The sequence below is a fragment of the Anarrhichthys ocellatus genome, unplaced genomic scaffold (genome assembly GCF_004355925.1).
Source record: "Anarrhichthys ocellatus isolate YVR2014 unplaced genomic scaffold, GSC_Weel_1.0 scaffold25, whole genome shotgun sequence".
NCBI classification, from domain to species: Eukaryota; Metazoa; Chordata; class Actinopteri; order Perciformes; family Anarhichadidae; genus Anarrhichthys; species Anarrhichthys ocellatus.
In genome coordinates, this window is record NW_022280055.1 from 4,716,301 (window position 1) to 4,736,479 (window position 20,179).

Genomic DNA, 20,179 nt, shown 5'->3' on the forward strand with positions numbered 1-20,179 from the left:
ATATGTCATCGTGTGCAACCCTGGGCTAAAAAAAAAAAAATGAATCAAACCCCCAGCTTAATCTATTGACTAAAGTGGACAATGACAGACGCCATGGAGGAGAAACACATTTCTACTGTTTGATTGTTTAGTCGGGTCGTTGCGCTCCGTCTTGTGTTGCGGTCCAAACTATTTGGCCGACCAAAGCCAACAGCTCCATGTAGCCCGCCAACCCACGATAACTCCGTAAAGCCACAGTTCATGTTGTCAAAGATGCTTTTATGATATGCATTCGGGTCTATGCTACCATTTCAAACGGTTTTAACCTCGGCCCAGGGTTTTATTTTACCTCTTATTTCAGAAACGGTCAACTCTTAAAGTCACTCGATAAACAGCAACCTCAGGTCCAGATTCACTAAGACTGCACTGCAAGGGCAATCCTCTGATTTCAGTGCATTGTCATCCGTTCCTTGAGTTCACACAACGGTCTGTAGATTAATGTGTGGCCCTTGAACACATCTTCTTATTGTTGTGGGACTCATTTATTAAGTGGTACATCTTTGCTCCAAACATTTCCTTCTCACAGTTCTTCCCGACTCGATGATGACAGCGATGTGCCTTGAACAATAACTGCAGCGGTGACTGAACGGACGACTGTTGATGCAACATTTTGATGACTGTTGGTGTCTTGTTTTAGCAGGAAATCATGTGTAAATATAGCGAGTATACACACAGGTACATGACTGTGAGAAGGAGCTTTAATCTTCAGGCATGGCTGTCTCATCTGCTTATTCATCCTCTCTGTGCAAACCTTTAGTGAATCTGGATCTGTGTTGTTTCAGCTGCACGGCGACAATAGCCGCCACAGAGGATCCTGCATAAAGTCTTCTACACTAACACTCTTTTGTTTACACTTGACACGTTGTGTTTTATCTCACTTTGATGTGACATGTTCCTCTTGGATTTAGGTCTAGTTAGAAAGGAGCGTCGCCCATCAGTCACGGGGACGTTTTCAGAGCGGTTTCATCTGCATGGTCACCGTTGGTGCTGCAGCTAGATGTGGGACGGTGTGGAGATTTAATGTCTAGATTATCCTGGCCAAAAAAAAAAAAAAAATCCAGATTCACAATATCATCCCGATAATCATCACGATATGTTTAAAACTCTTAAAAACGACACTAAAACATACTGGAATCACTTTACCTTGGATCTTGTCAAGAAGCAAATATTTTTAGTGAAAGAAAAAAACCAACCTTAGATACGGTAATCATAAGGTACCGCTGCATGAATAACGGATAAATAAAAGATACAAATAATAGCAACATTGTGTGAGTCTGTTCTTTCTTACCTAATAATTCTTATATATATATATTTCCATAATCAGGCTCATGATTTTCACTTCTACACCACGATCAATTTGTGTATTTTATTTTATTCCGATCTGCGATATAAATCTATATCCCATCCCTAGCTGCAGCCAACAATCACTTTTCATGATTCATCACTTTTGTTTATGTAAAGTCAGAAAATTGGCCACCAAGGTTTCCCTGAGCCCCGAGGTGACGTCTTCATATCTTTACTTGACAAATGATTAATCTGATTGAAGTTGTTGCAGCCCGGTACTTGTATTGTTACGGATCTGTACATAGGGCTACTGAGAGAGGCGTTAAGTCTTAATAACCCAAAACCTGTTTATATTATTGAGTCTAATCAGTTCATCATGGCTGTGTTCCTCCATACTGTTCATGTCTAACAGTCAATATCATGTGAATGGTGTTGCGTAACGTTTACTCTAGTTAATACATGCATTAATTGCAACTTTGAGCTCAAAGTTTCATATTTATTTACTCACCACACGGGTGCTTTGATAGATTGAACGTACTTTACTTCTGGAACATGGGGAATATTATTTTTGATTCCTCATCGCTGTCTTGCTGTCTGCAACCTTTCTAACTTTGTTTCATTGTCTGGAGCGCACCACGAGTCACACAAACAGTCTCATGTAAACATATCTAAAGTTAAAAATGGATGAGAAAACAATCTTCCTATTTTAGGGTATTTTGAAAGGAGTTGTTTGAGATTTTTGTCTTTATTAATAACATTCAGAGATTGTTAACTTTGGTCGATAAGTTGATGTGCTGTTGAGAATTGTCTCGTGCGGAGTACTGTTTGCTTGTCGGTACATCTTTAAACTAAATGTTCTCTCTTTCCGGTGGCAGGGTGAAATTATGAGTATTTTGATTTTCTCCCACAATAAATCAAAGCCAGAGTGTGTCTGTGTGTCAAACTCAGCTGCTGAAACTCCTCAATATTAATATTGCCTGCTGAACTGCAATACAATAATGTAGACCTACATGTGGAACCAGCAACCGAAAACATTTTCATTTTGGTGACAAAATGTTCATAAACCAGCTCGGACTAATGCTGTACCTCCATCGCTTCATTTTGGCTCTGTCTTGTATCGCATGAAACCATCAAAGCTGCAGCTCCAAGTGTTCAAGTTCTTCACATCTTCTCAAATCAATGAGGCCACGGAGCGCTGACAGAAGACATTATTTATTATTTTTGTAATTGTTGTAAATGACTCGTAAAACCGTAAACTTGCTGACAAAATTCCTTATTGTGATACCTTTAATGAATTAATGTCTGTTTTAACAGTGTACATATATTTTTAAGTTTTTATCTTTTATTTGTCACATAGTAATACCATAACTTAAATGTCATATTACTAAAGGGGGTGTTGGTGGTGGTGGGGGGGGGGGTCAACTTGTTGCTCAACTCTAAAATGAATTGGTGTGTCTACTTTCAGTCCTGGGTTCAATGCTTTGTGCTAACCTGATAGCATACGCTCTGTGTTTGGTGATGCAAGTGAATGCTACAAACAGTCAGCATGGAGCTAACGTTCTGTGTATATATAGTTTGGATCTGTGTTGTCATTACTCGACTGACAAGTGGGACAATCTACCAAAATGACTATTTCTCTTCAGAGTGACGAGAAAATATTAAATTGAACATGACGAAGACATTTTATCAATGACGGGTTGGGGTTTGTTTTTGGGGGGGGGGCACTGACTGTTGTTCCGTGTGGACCATCTGTAAATGACTTAATATGAAATTCAACTAAATAAAAAAGAGGGATTTTATAACTTGTCGCTTAGTTTGTCATTTATTTTCATTTGCATGTAAAATCTTGTCAAACTTTATTTTTTTTTAAAGCTCAGTCATTTCTTATCACAGCGGGTCAATGCAGTTAGCAAATGTTACTCAAACAGGAGGAAGTCGTGTATATGTTGGGGACTATTTATAGCGGCAAATTAATCCACAGTTTGTGCTCTAGTACGTTTTTGGGGCAGCAGGAAGGTGTGTGTGTGTGTGTGTGTGTGTGTGTGTGTGTGTTCCTGGTAATGAAGGAACATGTCACATAGTACAACAGTGTGGCTCATTGATGTGTTTTTAATAGTTTTTGGACAACAATGGAGCTCTATGACAAAGAGGGAAAAAATAGTTTTTGGAAGATTCATTGATGCTTTTGGTCTCTTCATGGGATTTGTTGATAATTAGAAAAATATAGAACAAAGTCTTTGCACACTGATGCATAAGGATTACCTAAAACTGTAAAAGTAATTTAAAAGAAGCTGGTAGTAGAGATGCATGAATAGCTGTGTGTTTGTATGTCTAGTTTACTCTGCAGCAGCCCTCCACCCCCGGGCCTATAAATAGTCTAGTAATCCCATTAATAGCTTAGTCTATTTAGCCGACTCCAGTCGGTGGATTAGGAAATACCTTGTGGATTTGGCCGCTAGGAACTGACCTCACTGCTATCTACTCGCTCCTCAGGAAGCTGACAAAGGTCAGAGGGCAGAGCCGGGAGGAGAAAGGGTCTCTGGGTCATATTGTGGAGGACGTTTTACTTCAATAATCCGGATGGGACAGATGTAATTCAAATTAATTACAAAATGACTGTGTTATTGACCTATTCGTCTAGGTTGACCTTAATCTCACTTTTTGTTTCAATAAGATTCAATTTCATTACTTCTATTTTATTACTCCCCAAAAAAATGCATTATTTAATGAATCCATTCTGTCATTAAACCATTCATTAGGTCTGTCATCGAGTATGTTTATTTTACTCTACACTTGAATGAAAAAAATGATAATAGCACCAGAACTGTTCTATTATTATTCAGCCTGAGAGTACTTTTTAGGTCATTTATTAATGTTATTTATTTCAATTTTAAATTAAAATCTAAAATATTTTTTATATTTTGTAAAGTTAACTGAACACTGTTTCCTATGAGCCGTGTTTGTTTCCAGACCTCCAGCCTGGCATGCGTTTCCATTCAGCTTTAGATTAGGATCTAGTTACCAACGAGCTCACTTTCTCCGTTTTATTTTCACACTGCTGCTTCTGGCTTGATGACTCGAACAAACGCACGTCACGTTTTAAATATAGCGCGTCCCGCTGGGTCCTAAAGATTAGGAAAAGAGACGAATAGATTGCAATAATCAAGCCCCAAGCTTTGATAAGTTGTTTATTTTGCTGGACTATTGTTTCACCACAAGTATGTACGGGATTACCAACAGAGCATTAGAAATATTAAGTGGTGTAAGAAGTATTTACTTAGCTTACTTACTTTACTTGAGGAAATATTAAGTTACAAGTCATTTTACTTCAGTAAGTGTACGTTTTACTCAAAGTAAAAAAATCAAAGCATCAAAAATTCTTAAAGTACAAAAGTACTGATTCATAGTGACCCATTCCAGAATAATATATAATAACAATATATATATACTCCCCTCTGTTAGCTCTGTTAGCACTGTTGCCGTTGTTTGCGCTGTTCATGCCGTTAGCAATTCCTCAATCATAATCACGACCATTTTGCTGTGAATGGCCTATAGAGTGCTGCAGAGACCACGTATTTTGCTAGTCCAGCCCCCTAAGTTAGCATGGCAATGGTCTCCTTCACAAAAAACCAATGGGATTTTTTTTACACATTTTGTTCAGCTAACCTTGCATATGTTCACAATGTCCTATGTTATTGATGTAAAGTAACATTGATAAGTAAGATATTAAGAGATAAGTAAGGGCTATCTTTGCAGTTCAAATTGCAAATGAATGCAGGGACGTGGACTTTTCAAACGCAGTTTAAATAGTAAAAATCCATTCAGCCACAGTGGCGATAAACAGAAGTCTAAGTTGAGAAATGGAGCTAGCTGTTTACGCCAAAGTGCTAATGAGCATGGAAGCCAGAGGTTGCATTATGTCACAGGGATCCCCTCTCAAGTATCAGACTTCATACAAACATCATTTGAACCATGGTGGTTCCAACCACTGTCCTGATCTTCTGCCACGCCCGAAATTTCCAACGGTCCGGCTGGAACGCAGTTTAGACAGTAACCCAAGCCAGAACAAACCGAGGATCTAAAAATAGCTACCAGTCCAGCTGCTGTGGGACGGAGACAGGGGGGCGTGGGAGGGTCTTTACATGGGGGTTAGACAGGCTGGCAGGGGGGGTAAAGGGATAGACAACGGGGGAAAGAGACGTTGTAAGAGCTAGAAAAGAAGACAGAGGGACAATATGACTAAAAACACCAACAAAACCAACATCTAGGATATCCCCCTCACCTTTTTGTTCCTCTGCTTGTTACCTTCTTCTGTCTTTTTGGACGTTTTACTCACCGCTCCCTGGAGGTGATGAACTTTGCTCTCAGGCCTCCATCAGCAGGCAGTTCTGGGCCCGGCGCCGGCAGAGGAGCCACCATGGAGAACCTGGAGAAGCAGCTGATCTGCCCGGTCTGCCTAGAGATGTTCTCCAAACCCGTGGTCATCCTGCCCTGCCAGCACAACCTCTGCCGCAAGTGTGCCAACGACATCTTCCAGGTGAGTGTGTCCTTAAAGGGTTGTTCGTTTTTCATCCCAACACAGTTCTTATTTTCGAGCAGCCATCGTTATTTCAAATTCAGGTGGTGTTTTGATTCGTTAACACTCAAACACTCACCCAGTTGTGGAAGAAGTATTCAGATCTTTTACCCATGTAGAAGTAGAAATACCATAGTCTACAAGTACGGCATTCAAAATGTTACTTAACTAATAGTACTTGATGACATTACTTAATGTTGTACTTCATCAGTGTGTAGCACATTTGAGGTACTTTATACAGTACTGGTTATTCAATAATACATCACTCCATCGTATTTTATAAGACACTCTAAACTATCATCTTAAATCTTAATCTGAAAAGTAATAAGTATTTATAGCTGTGGGATAATGTAGAGGAGTAAAAAGTACAATATTCCTCTAAGAACTGTAGTGGAGTAGAGGTAAAAAGTAGCCTAAAATGAAAATATTTAAGCACAAATACCTCAGAATTGTAGTACAGTAAATGAGTTGCTTTCCACCACCTCACTCAGCCCTAACAATGGGGTAGCTTGCTCCATAGCACGTGGATAGCACATGTGCAAACTTATCTTGGTCATACAAGCTAGTACAAGTACGGACTCCAACAGGAAACTAGTTTCACAGCAAATGAAATGATTCAAATGTCCCATAGAAACGTCTCAAACCACTGCTGCCATATAATGTTTCCTAGCTCTCCGTCCACATGCTCAGTGAGTTCCAAACTGATATTTTCTGTCAAAATATTGCAAAAAAAAATACACCATAACAAACACGATATGTCTACTATATTTCATTTGTTTATTCGCATGTTTTTCTTGTAAGACATTAACCTGCAGGAGAATCCCCTCATGGGACGATAAAGACAATATTGATATATGTGAGTAAGACATGGTATAGAATAATAATACTTGCATTCTGTTTTCTAGACTTTGTTACTTATACTTCTTCCCTTCTCTTGCTCCAGTCGGCTAACCCTCTGTGGCAGTCCCGCGGCTCCTCCAGCATGGCTTCCAGCGGCGCTCGCTTTCGCTGTCCATCGTGCCGCCATGAGGTGGTGCTGGACCGCCACGGGGTCTACGGTCTGCAGAGGAACCTGCTGGTGGAGAACATCCTCGACATCTACAGACAGCAGGAGTCCTCCAGGTGAGTGTGTGTGAGTTTTTAACATTCATAAGCACTATAGACATTTAATAAATGGGTTATAACACACTGTAATGTAGTTGTAAGCAGATCTAAGAATGCTTTATAAAGTTAAAGTATTTGTCAACAATTAGCCGAACCATTTTAATCATTATTTACAATCTTCATCACTTTAAAATACCCTTAAATCAGCTGTTTTCTTCTGTCTGTATTTAGCCTACGTCATATCTTCCAGACAGGTTTCACAGAGAAAGGTCTTTATATAGAATCTGAAGTGAGACGGCATGTTATTGTAATCATGAGTGACCACCAACAGAGAGCAGTATTGTATTCTGTTACTGCCAGGCCTCCCCTCTCTGACTGTTGCCATTGTTTGCAAGCAGTGCAGAGTTGATCCATCCACACTGATGGACGTTTGTGGTTTTCATTGCAGACTAAAGTTTGAGACTTTGAGACGGATAAAAGCAAACTGGTTCTTGCTTAAACATTTCAGGACTGCAATGAGGGAAATAAAACCAGACTGGTGAAATAATACAAAAACATAATGTAATAAATTAGCCAACAATAATGTAAGATGTGATAGAGCCAGATGTCAAATCAGGCTTCACTCGCACAACAGTTCAAATATTTTTAGCCAGTTTTGAAACATATGCACCCTCTTGATTTTGTGTATTACCCCTCAGGTGATAAATACCATTTTTATTTTTTATGTGTTGTTGACGACTAGTTCAATATGTGACGTGTGTGTGTGCACGGAAAACATATTAGGAAGGAAAAGACTGTCAATGAAACTCAAGAAGAAGAAAAAAATGCATAAACTATGGAACAAATGAGTTCATACACATCATTTGAAACTGTGACTATTCATGCTTTCACTGTTCAGAGGCAGAGACACTGTTGTTTTTTTAAGTTAGAGATTTTAAAGTGCAGGATAAAAACCAAAATAGACAACGAGATGACAATTTTATGTAACATAATTGATCTCAGAACTTCTAAATGATAATGCTTACCGAACATATTTTACTGTCTGAAGTCTATTGCTACTTTACAACTTGGTGTTAAAGTCAAACGTCCTCCTCTTCCGCCCATCTGCCCTTGTTTTGTAAGCGTGCACACTAACTACAACTCTACGCTGATATTTAAGTCTCCCTCACTCCAAAATAGAAGCTGAAGCGTGAGTCACTGTTGGCGCTCATTAGAGGCAGGAGGACAGGAGGACAGGAGTCCCCTCGTTATCTGTGTGGGCTCAAATAGACGTGATTGTTCACAAATGTTTTGTAACTTGTAGTTTCTCATGTGTGGAAAGATTTATCATTACTTAATCATCATTTCGGTTAGAGACACCTACGTCAGAGTACAAAGAACCCTTTATTGGGGGGGGGTTTTTTCTTTTTAGGATGCTCCAAAGTGCCGATGCTTACTAACTGCCCACCTGCACCACTGTGACCTCCATGGGAGGGCTTCAAAGGCCAACTTGTGTGTTGTTCTAGTTGTTTATTTTTGCTTGTGTGATAATTAAATGTCTGGCATTGAGGGAATAATATAGATTGCACACTGGCAGAACTAACAAATCTTAGAGACAGACAATGACGTTAAAAAAACAACACGCAGAACATAGAAGTTATTACATCCTTTGGATGTTTACTATTAAAAGTGCTAAAAATCAAAGTGCTTCAAGGTTTATGTCTGCCCCTCATAGTTACGACAATGAAATCCAAAATAACAGTTGGAATTAAAAAGTATGTAATCTGATGTTTGTCTCATGATGATGTGGCCCTGAAAATGCTCTCAGTCAGCTTCTTTCTATGAATGATGTGAGCCTACATTGGACACACAAACTCAGAACAGGTTTTGGTTATTTCCACACGAGTTGAGAATATAAATAAATAAATAAAGCAGTGCGTGAACGTTTGAGGATCCATTTCTACTCTGTGTCCCCCTCCAGGCTTGGGAGCATAAAGCCGGAGCAGCAGCAGCAGCAGCAGCAGCTGTTGTGTGAAGAACACGAAGAGGAGAAGATCAACATCTACTGCCTGTCCTGTGAGACGCCGACCTGCTCCATGTGCAAAGTGTTCGGAAAACACAGAGACTGCGACGTCGCACCGCTCGGCAGCGTTTACATGCGGCAGAAGGTGAAGAACCAACTTTACATTCGTTACAACGAGGTGTCATTTTCACTTTACTACTACGCTACTACGACACTTCCCTTCGTTCTTCATTCAGACGGATCTCATGACTCTCGTGTGTGTTGGAAATAAGCAGCTTCTTAAGGTTTTTATTTCCAACTGAAGCCGAAGCTCGTTTAAAAGGTCAAAGCACCAATAAAGAGGGTTTACAAATGTCCCAACTCTTGGTGGCCTTTATCTTAGATACTTCTTTCTGTTTCTATTTTTAAATCTTTCCAATACGGCAAACTAAGTCACACACTGACCTGCCACCCAATGCAAATCAATACTGTATGTAGCCACTGAAACCAGGACACGCCTGGTTATCTTCCAGACATCTAAAGGTCAGCTACCGTGACACCAGATATTGTTTTACATCAAATATATCACACGGAAAAAAACCTTAATTTGCTCATTTGTGGACACGCGAAGACGGAGTGCAGCAGTCCAGGCGCGTTAATGAGCAGTTGGCTTTGTTGACATTTTGGTGCCGGCCTCTCCATCTCCCCCTCTGTCGCTGATTCACTCATCTGAAATTCAGATGAGGTTTTGAGGAAAGTTGTTGATGCTCCATCTTCATGCAAAAGGTCAATCGGACAAACGAAAAGTCGGTGATTTATCGTCGGCCTACGTAGGGGAATGTTTGTTACACTAACACTGTACAGAGGCTGGAGCGAACTGTACAAATGTGCACGATGTCACGTGATGCTCTAAACAGATGCACGCTGGTGACTCATGTTGTTGTGCTTTGGTTGGTTGGCGACAGGCTTATAGAGCGTTCTGCATTCCTCCGCCAGCACTGCACACGATCCTCTAAATGTGTGTTTTTTGACAACAGAAAATGTTCAGGGATTTTAAAAGAGCGTCCTGATCTGCATAGAAGAACATATACTAACAAACAAAGAAATGCTGATTGGTTGAAGGCGGTGTTCATTGGTGGATAAAAACCAAAATCTTTTCTGGTATTGTTGTTCGAGGAATGCTGCAAAGTTATTCAGACATGTGATTGGAATAACCCAGATTTTATTTGTCACTTACTGTATACAGACAAGTACGTATTGTGAAATGGTGTTTCGTCAAAATCCCAGGCAGTGCACAATGCAGATACAAGAAATTATTAGAGCTAAATGAGATTTAAATATACCAAAATGAGCAAAATATACAGTAAACATATACAAGATAACACACATGGTTAAAAAGTGAGAGTAAAATATGACGTGAACATTATTATTGTTGATGTGAATCCTTTAAATTAACGTCAGTTCTGTTCTGGATGTTTGCAGACGGAGCTGAGCGACGGCATCGCGATCCTGGTCGCCAGTAACGACCACGTCCAGGCAGTCATCACTCAGATGGAAGAAATCTGCCGCACTGTAGAGGTTAGACACACACACACACACACACACACACACACAAAAACCCTTTTTTACCTTCTTCTTGAGTTGTTATTTTCCTATAGACACTTGGTTATGTAATAGCCTGTTGTTCATGTATCAGCCAATAAAGAGTGCTGAGTTTTATATTTCTCTACATATTTTTATGATCCATACTGTAAACCTGATTTTGACATTGTATAGGCCGATATCGTATATTTTTATTTGTATATTAGTATATTGGTATTGTTATTGTTATCTTTTCACTCTTCCCACATTGTACTGAAGCTGCTGCACAGTAGTTTCCCTCTGGATAAATACAACTTCATCCTATAATAGAAACATACAGTGCTCAGTTAAAGTTGGCCTACATTCAAACTAGTCCCCGAGCAGACGGCAAAGTGTATTTATACTGTATTATAATTGTATCATAATCTTCTTTCTCTCCTCAGGAGAACAGTCAGCGACGGAGAGAACAGCTGGCCGACCGCCTCGACGGCCTGGTGGCCGTCTTGGACGAGCGGAAGCAGGAGCTGGTGGGGCTCATCACCAGAGAACAGGACGATAAACTCAAACGTGTTCGATCTCTCATCGGCCGGCACAGTGATCAGCTGGAGGCCGCGGTGACGCTGGTGGAGTCGGCCATTCGGTCGATGGAAGAGCCGCACATGTCTTTGTTTATACAGGTTGGTGAGGCTTCGGATCAGCTGGAGGGTTGAGTTCTATGATCGGTCGGGCAGTGTCATTTGTTTTCCTTGTTTTTCCTGAGAATTTTGGGGGGTTTTAGTGACCCACTGATCCGAATCATCCAAGTAGGAGATATAAGTACTTTAAAGGTTAATGTCAATGTTTTTTAAGACTCTTTATCCTTACATTATTTTTAGGCCAAGAACAATACACCAAAACATAATTGAGTTTTATTACTCTGCAGAAAGCTCGTATGAAACAGCATTTTGACCATTAAGTGAAATCAGCTGAATTAATACATTTTACTGATGTACGGTGGGATATGTTGGATTCTAACCAATCAGGATTCAGGACATGAATTGCATGACAGGAGGGAATAGAAAAAAAGTTATGAAAGCCAATATTTTTTTAACCAAATCATATTCATGACAAGTGCATGTCTTGAACATCACTAGCTGTCCAGTAGAATCCACCTTTTGTCTTGATGTATTCGATTGCAGTTTGCATATTCAGCTTCAGCAAAAGATCACAGATTGATTATGTCAAGTTCAAACTTTCCAAACTTTTGAATGAAGCCCGAAGACATGAAATTATTCTTTAATTTATAAGATTAAAAGCAGAAAATAAACCCGATACATCTGTTTTCTTATGCAAGTAACCGACCAGATTATTAATTGGGGTTCCCGTGTTATTGTCCGATGGACCAAATGCTGTTTCAAAAGCTGTTCTACGCTGATGAGAGGAGGCATATCCAAAATCACCTCACTCATTGTGCAAATCCTAAATCAAATTGTCAAAATTGTACAAAGTGTGTATTTTCTATTACTTTAAATCCAGGCCTGGTACAGCTTCATGCAGTAGATGTTTATCACTATACGGGATGCAAAAACAAAAACGAGCTTTTGGTGTAATTTGAGGGTTGGGTGAAACAAAAGTTCAAAAGTGAGTTCATCTTGACAGCGGACTCACTCGTCTCTGAAGCAGATTGTTACGTTGCATCCTTATTTCTGATGCAACGTGTCTGCGTCACTGCTGTGTGAGAGAAAGTATGAGCCTCAAGTGTCACTGTTTTATGCCACATCCTCTGCCAGAGCAGCTGTTAAAGGAGATAGAGTTAGTGGCAGCAGGGCAGTAAAACACCATGAGGCCGTTCTGGCAGCCGGCAGTATTTCTTAAAATCATGTTTTTTTTATTTTAACACGGTGAGGTGTCTGACAGATCTCTCTGACTGATGTCGTTGGCACAGACAACTGAAGCACAATGTGATTCATTTAGTCTCCGTCTCTTTGTTGTCTGTCTTCTTAAAACCCTCACAGAGCGCCAAAGTCATACTGGAAAAGTAAGTAGAATGCTGTTTGTGGTGAATCTGTGACTCTGCATTTAGTGAATGTGGTCAGATTTGAATGTTGATACATTATACAAGGTCCTGAAGGTAAATAGTGTACGTTTGACAGTTGGAGGTAGAATATATTTAGAAAATGTAAAAATCTATAACAGTTTAAAATACAACGCATCATATAGTTCAGAATTTCATAAATAACATGTCTAAAAAATCACAACATTTTATGTTCAAAATTCTCCATTCTAAAATACTAGTCTTTCTCACCATTCATAATACCTCTATCAATGAAAAAGAATAATCATCATCAGTGAAGTTATTAAAAAGTTATATTGTAGTCAAAAAAAGGTCATGGTACAGTATGTCGAAATAAGTCATAAAAAAGTCATGATTAATTCATAGTATTGTTAAAAAAAGGTTTTGGAAATGTTAATGACATACTGTATTATTTGACTTTTTATAACATTTTAATTACTATGCTATGAGTTATCACAACATTTATGACATATTATATTATGACGTTTTTATGACATTTTATTTTTATGATATATTATGAATTTTTATGAAATTTTAAGGATGTGACGTTTTAATGAAATTGTTAATGGCAAACTAAACTATAACATTTAAATGGCAAACTATAGAATAGATATAAATTGTAATGACTTTTTGACGTAATATGCTCTGACTTTTCTATGGCATACTAGTCTATTGTGACTTTTTATGAAATATTGTAAAATGTTATGACTTTTAATGACGTTTTATTGGCAAACTATATACTTAGAGTTATCCATGACATCCTTTATGACATACTATAGTCTGACTTTTTAGTGAAACAATTTACTATAAGGTTTTTATAACATTTCAATCGCATACTGAACTATATGTTTTTATGAAATGTTATGACACACTACTGTGACATTTTCATGACCTTATACTGAGACTTTTTATGACATACGAACTATGACTTTTAGTATTTTAATGGCATACTGTACTCAAATATAGTTTTATTTATCAAATATAATGGCATACTTTATAATAGCACTTTTTATTAAATACTATTTCATGACTTTTTAATGAATGTTTTTAGGAATACTAAACTATGACTTTTCTATGACATTTAATGACAAACTATACTATGATTATTTTATGGCATTATTCATGACAAACTATACAATAACATTTTATAATAGTTTATGGCACAATATATTATGACATTGACAGGCAACCAACACCAAAACAATCTAGATTGATAAATAGCAGTACAGGTAAGAGAAAAGAAATATTTCTGATTTTGAAGTGAACTTTCCCTTTCAGTTGATCACTTCAATGGATCTAAATCTGAACCCTACAATATCTGACCATGTATGAGTCTGACTTTATTCGTAATGTTCCAACATTACAGAGAATAAATGTGTTTTACCCAGGCATAATTCACAATACAGAATACGAGTGAACTCATGTTACGGCCACATGAATGTGATGTCTGAATGGGAGCTTTTTGTTATGAATAATAATTTGCATTATTGAAGTTGAATGTTTTCATTTATACTTGCACCTTTTTTGTTTTCATAAGCTTCAGTAAAATTCAAACTAGAGCTTTGATCCCAGTAAAAGGTGCACATAGTTTATTTATATAATATAATAATAAGTTGCCACAAACTGACAGCTGTCTGCAAGTCTTACTTAACATCAAAGTTTATGGCGAACATCATTTTCTAATTACATATAACAGTCATGTTGACACAGGGTTAATCACAGCATTCAACAGTACCTTAACTTAAAGCAGTACCGTAATGTTGTACTTTGAACACCTTTGTGTGTTTGTGCTGGCAGGATGGCGGTGACAGCCAGGGCCTCTACCATGGAGCGTCCAGAGCTCGGTTATGAGGATATGAGCCACTTTGTCATCGATACCGACGGCCTCGCTGACATGCTGAGGAGCATCGACTTCTCATCCGGCGCACACCGTGGTACAACATGTGTTACTGACATAGAAGTACTCGACGCAGAAAAACTTTACCCTGGGACTGTTGTACTATTAAATATCATATTAGAGCATTTATCCACATGCGTCAATGTAAAAGCAGAATGTTACTGTTTAAGAGGTGGAGCTAGTTTTAAACTCTTTTATATAGAGTTGCAATAATGGTTATTTTCATTCTGGATTTATATACTGATTTTTTTTCTGGATTAATAGATTGATTGTTGAAATTCTGCAGTCACAATTACGGAAAAGTCCAAAGTGACATATTCACAATACTTTATTTGTCCAACAGTCCAAATTCCTCTATTAAGACTTAATTATTTTTAAAAAATTAAAAAAATGTAAATAAAAGTAGAAAATCTTCGCAGGAACCATGAAATGTTTTTTGCATTAAAAATGACTTCATGCTTCTAAAAGTACTTTCCAAATCAATTGATTAATCGTTTCAGTTTTACCTGTTTACACTGTTTAGTAGTTTATACTTTCATAAGTTCTTCATATGTTTTGTAGAAATCTTAATTTATAAAGTAACTCAAGCCGTTTTTTGGTGAAGGGTTAAATATAAGTCTATGACTTGACCTTATAAGTGAGAAAACGTTGATGTATTGTGTGTGTGTGTGTGTGTGTGTGTGTGTGTGTCTTTAGGTGTGGGAGATGATGGAGAGGAAGATCCTGAAGAAGGTGAAGAGGAGTCCGAACTTGACTTCTGCCTCAGATTTTGAGACCAAAACAGAAATATTTGTTGTTTTCAACAAGTCAAGGCCAGAGTTGAATTGTTCTAAAGGTCAAAAATCGGAGTAAGAATGATTCAATATTGTCTGAGAGATTAACAGAACTTACAAGGTGTTTGAATCTCCCTGTCAACCCTTTCATTGATGGTTTGATCAGAGTTTGGCTTTGTGGTGTGTTAGACTCCTCACATTAGTAATTCAGCTTCCTGCCATCAGCTGGACAGGATGTACCTGAAGCCCCTCTCGTCAAACGTTTGTATGTTTTATACACAGTAAGCAACACACATTAGACAACATAGCCTGACTGATAACATGTAGTTTGACACACTTTTTATTATTTTATTGATATATTTAGTCCTAAATAGTACTAACTAATGATACTTTCCTAGAGATTCCGAGTGCATCCCGTGTTCTCCATCATCAGATTGCTCATTTATGATGGAGGCCTTTCACATTGCACACCAAAGATCATAGACAGAGGTTTCACAACTAAATAAAATCTAACTTTTCTATATATATATATTTATATATATATATGAAATTACATAACAATAATACTTGTTCATTTTTAACTGTTGCACTTTTGCCTCAAATAGTTATCCTTGGTTGTTAAGTGGACGTGTCATAAGATGCTACATACTATATATATACAATATTAATTCTTAGTACATGATAGCTTTACTTGTAACGGCTCTTACGTCATAAAATGCTACGTATTTAAAGTGTTTCAGTGAACGTGGTGCCGACAAAACACGTTTCTAAAAATGCAAAATAAAGCGCTACACTGACGGCTCTCAAACTGAAATAGTGCAAGCGTGTCAGAGTTTGTTTATAGATGTTCTTGTTGCTCTGCTGATGAATTGTAATATTTGCAGCAGCAGCTCACTGTGCGTCGTACAGAGGGGACGTGTGAAGTCCTCTCTAACAAGACCACTTACGTAAAAAGAGAACTGCAGAGAGTGAAGGATTCCCCTCATCCACTCGGGAAGGCGACAGCATCATCCGTGCTTACTCAGTCAGAGGCGGCGACAACAACAACAGCATCCTCCTCCTCCTCCGTGCTGCATTTGTGTGACACTAGGCCGAGCAGCTGGAGAGTCACTGGTGATTGTTTAGACGTGGGATGATGATGACACTGATCTCATGATATTCCTCTTTTGTTCTCCACTCGAGGTCCTCGCTGCAATCCTGACGAAATGTGAAACAGAGACATGAAGTGGAGGTTTACCAATAAACCTCAACAGTGAATTTAGCCACACGAAACGACAAAGAGAACATGGAAAAAAACACCGAAGTGATGGATGGAAATCATACCTTTCTATACATTACCCATCTGTATTTCTTTCTGCAGCAGCCTAGATGCAAGAGGACCGACCAGATTTTATCCTCCCACATTGTTGCCTTTTGTTCAGTCAAGAAATCCAGTGTATTGTGTGTAAATATAGCTCTCTATGTATAGCTCAAAGGAATGTATACGGTGGATTTAGCACTGCATCCTGTGTTGTGGGAGGGAAAGTAAAAAGATTTCCTTCATGTGTGTCTTCAGGATTTAAAGCCCTTACATAGCTTTTTCTGTCACAATACTTTCTAAGGGCTTCTGTAAACATTAGTTTAATAATTATTTTCAGATGTTATGTAAATAAAACAATTACCAAAAAAGGCTCATATGAACATTTTCTGATCTCTCCCAACTCCACGATGAAGGTTTTCATGCAACAGCAGTGTAACCGAGTGTAATCTCAGCCACAAGGCGTTGTGGTACCTGATTTTGACGTCAGGTGACATCTTCTCAAGTCAAAAGTTCTGAGTTCTGCAGAATAACAAAGTTAAAGTTATGATGACACAAGCGTTAGTCATTGCTTTGCATCTACAAAATGATATGTGATGGCATTTGCAAAGCGTAACGAGGGAGATAAACCAACACATGGTCACACACACACACACACACACACACACACACACACACACTCTCACACACACACACACACAAACAGAGGGTGATTAGGCCAAAGAATCACCAACACTCCCACGGTTTGGACTGAGTCAGAGAAACAAAGAACTCAGAGGCCATTTCAACTTCTGTGTTTGTTTCTTGTCTCTCTCACTTTTATCTGTCTCAACAACTTGGACATTAACTTCCATCGTGTCATGGGCTCCTCAACATTAATGGATCTACAAAAATGCTTGGTAAAGTCCATTAACCCGATCACAAGCTGGGCGAAAATCTGTATATTTCCGATATTTAAATTTTCAGTGTCAGTTGTCTTTGGGAAAGATCTTTTTATAAATCGATCCATAAGAACCATACAGCAGTCACATAAAGTTGTATTTTTATTACTGATTAATACACATTTATAATCAGAACAATAACAGAATCAAACAATTTTTACTTTAAACTTTTTTATTACAAAATATAAATGGCAAAAAAAGCTTTTTCTTATTTTGCGAAAACAATATGATCAGTGTCAGACATAATTGTTTTTAGGAAAACAAGGCATTTTTTCTTCTTTTTTGTTGTTGTTGAAGATTAGCATGCTACAGGTGATACAGTACCAGTGATAGTGCTCCCACTCGAACTAAAAGGACAGAAAAGAGGAGGCTGTAGATGGAAAACTAATCAACATAAAGCGTGTTTTGTCTTTCCTTCCAATCATGCCATTACATTAAGTTTGATCAATCAGAGTAGATTTAAAACAACAAGAGACGGAGAATGGTTCGATATCCTTTTCTTATCCTTTCCATTTAATATTGTATCGGAAGGTAAAGAAAATAAATAAATAAAAATAGTTTAGCATCTTTGTTGGATCATCCTCAAGAAGGTTCCACTAAGAAAAAGAGAAACCTTGTATTTTGGTGATTGTTCATCATAAACTGGTGATCAGTGATTACCCTCTTTTTTATTCACCACTATATGTTGTTGGAAAATGTGGAGAAAAGTCTCTCTGAACCACAATCATTACTGGATAGTGTATGAAGATGTTTCTAATATCTGAAAAAAAAGGTTCTACACATCACCCATTCAGTTATCTGGTGGTTACAAACCAAACACCAATCATACACTCTACAATAGACGTATTTAGCAGCAGGGGCAAATCATCCAAAGCATCGCCTCCATTAACAGCGAGGTCACCCAATTTGCTGACAAGAAAGATCTTGAGAATGAATTAAGTCAAACTGTAATTTGTAAATATTTAGGTCAGCCCTGCAGTTCTGTCATTTTCATTTCAAGCATCAAAACATTTGATCACAAACACCAATGACAAAGACCAACGCCGCTCATTTCCGAATCATATGTCCAATGGTGTCCAAATGTTGAATTGAGATACGATACCCGACAGGTTCTCTTTCCAAAAGTCGTTGTGTTGTGTGTGAGGGGTGGGGATGAAGCCAGGGGGCGGTGGAGGGGTGAGAAGTTCATTTCCATATTTTCCAACAAAGCCTTAGTCATAACACTTAACAATTTACATGTTGTACTCGCGGATGCGGCGATGCGTAAATTGGCACCATCTGTGCGTAAAATGATGTGGAGAGGAAAGCAGGCGCACAAAAAACAACGAATGTCAGAGGTCTTGAATACTTAAACAGCGGTTTGGCTGTTTTAATTAGGCATTTAAAATAAAAAAAAGAAATAGAGCTTTACTTCCCGACCTCGTCGAGGACTTTGCGGTTGAGCAGAGCCCGCTCCCTCTGGCTCTCCGTCTTGGCCATCTGGATCATATTCCTCAGCAGGTGGAAGGTGAGGTCGATGGACAGCGGCGGGTCTTCGCTCCTTTTCAACAGCTGCACCGCGGTCCTCACCGCCTCGTCCTCTTCTCGGGGGAGCAGGTGCAGAGGGTCCGGGTGTCTCTCGCGGAGAAACCGCAGGATGCTGTCGTCCAGCAGGTCGGAGGAGGCGCCGCCGTCACCGCGCCGGAGCACTTCGTCCAGTTGCTGCGCCTGGAGGCGGCCGCTGCCATCCAGCCAGCCAGGGAGGATGCGCGGTCTGCCGGCGGCGGGGCGGAGGTGCGACGCGAGGAGGACCGAGAAGAGGAGTAGGAGCAGTGGGACTGGCTTCATGTCCTGCAACCAGAGGTATTTATTAAGATGGCATGCGGGCAGTTCATCACACAGACTCACCAGGTAAAGGTAGCGGCCAATCACACCACTACGTTTGTCGCACACTTTTGCGGTTTTCCCGACTGATGTATCTTTGTGCCATTTTTTTTCTGTCATGCAAGAATGAATGGCTTTAAGCGAAGAATCGGATGCCTGTAAAAAATCTGGTAAATTGAACAAAGGCCCTGGATTATGATGACCTGGCTATTTTTCAAACTATATGATGTTATCTTTCCTGCAAGAAAAGCAAATAAGCAAAGTGTTTGAACTTTTTAAAAGATTAAACTTGACCAAAAAAAGCTGAGAATTACTTTGTTGTATTCGCTTAATAGTTTAATAGGATGCACTTAAGCACGAGATAATACAAAAACAGCATCTCTAAAGATGCTCTGCCTGTACCGTTTGTCTTTTTTATTAACCTGCCAATTCAACAAAACTTAACTATGAAAGAAAAGAGTAAATGAGAACCGCTCTACTCACTTTATTCTCTCCAGATGCTGCAGCTTAACTTCGTGATCGGCCGGTGCGATCTCAGGTCAGAGCCGAGTCTGATAAGTCCCTGTGAGCGAGGACTGGAGAGGACGGAGGGCTTTATACATCCAGCCTGCTCCTTTGACGTCAATGCAAGCACAGACACCGGTTTGGAAACTGGACAACTATCGAGACAAGGCAATATAGTCCCGAGGGACAGCTGGGGGATGCTGTGATGACAGGATATAAAGGGTGCTTTTTTAATACAGGTTTATTTCCTATCTATGAGGGACCTCCCAGGGTACAAGAGGGGGGG

The 20,179-nt window shown here is 39.0% G+C and overlaps 3 protein-coding genes across 8 annotated transcripts in view; 1 reads left to right on the forward strand and 2 right to left on the reverse strand.

Moving 5' to 3' along the window:
• The first annotated feature begins 5,740 nt into the window (after positions 1 to 5,740).
• trim54 (tripartite motif containing 54) lies at positions 5,741 to 15,689 on the forward strand. The gene is made up of 8 exons (XM_031861602.1): positions 5,741 to 5,860; positions 6,843 to 7,012; positions 8,973 to 9,150; positions 10,467 to 10,562; positions 11,009 to 11,242; positions 12,560 to 12,582; positions 14,416 to 14,552; positions 15,212 to 15,689. Exons 1-8 carry the CDS (start codon positions 5,741 to 5,743, stop codon positions 15,286 to 15,288), a joined length of 1,035 nt encoding a protein of 344 aa, XP_031717462.1. The 3' UTR covers positions 15,289 to 15,689.
• The window catches only part of mpv17 (mitochondrial inner membrane protein MPV17), a 22,490-nt gene continuing 12,820 nt past the window's right edge, over positions 10,510 to 20,179 (reverse strand). The window contains exons 9-10 of one of the 6 annotated variants that reach the window (XR_004213227.1): positions 16,236 to 16,485; positions 10,510 to 10,554 (exon numbers count right to left, since the gene is read on the reverse strand). Coding sequence is in view for 3 of the 6 variants with exons in the window: in XM_031861604.1 (XP_031717464.1) it covers positions 16,410 to 16,485 (76 nt within the window). In the remaining 3 variants the exon portion in view is untranslated. Of the gene's footprint in view, positions 10,555 to 15,879; positions 16,486 to 16,507; positions 17,108 to 20,179 lie in introns of those variants that run through there. The other 5 variants (XR_004213228.1, XR_004213229.1, XM_031861604.1 and 2 more) reach the window with 5 other exon arrangements.
• Positions 17,117 to 20,134, reverse strand: uts1 (urotensin 1). Its single transcript, XM_031861607.1, has 2 exons — positions 19,873 to 20,134; positions 17,117 to 19,356 (listed from the first exon to the last, which is right to left on the reverse strand). The coding sequence occupies exon 2, from the start codon at positions 19,351 to 19,353 to the stop codon at positions 18,934 to 18,936; it is 420 nt and encodes a 139-aa protein (XP_031717467.1). The 5' UTR covers positions 19,354 to 19,356; positions 19,873 to 20,134; the 3' UTR covers positions 17,117 to 18,933.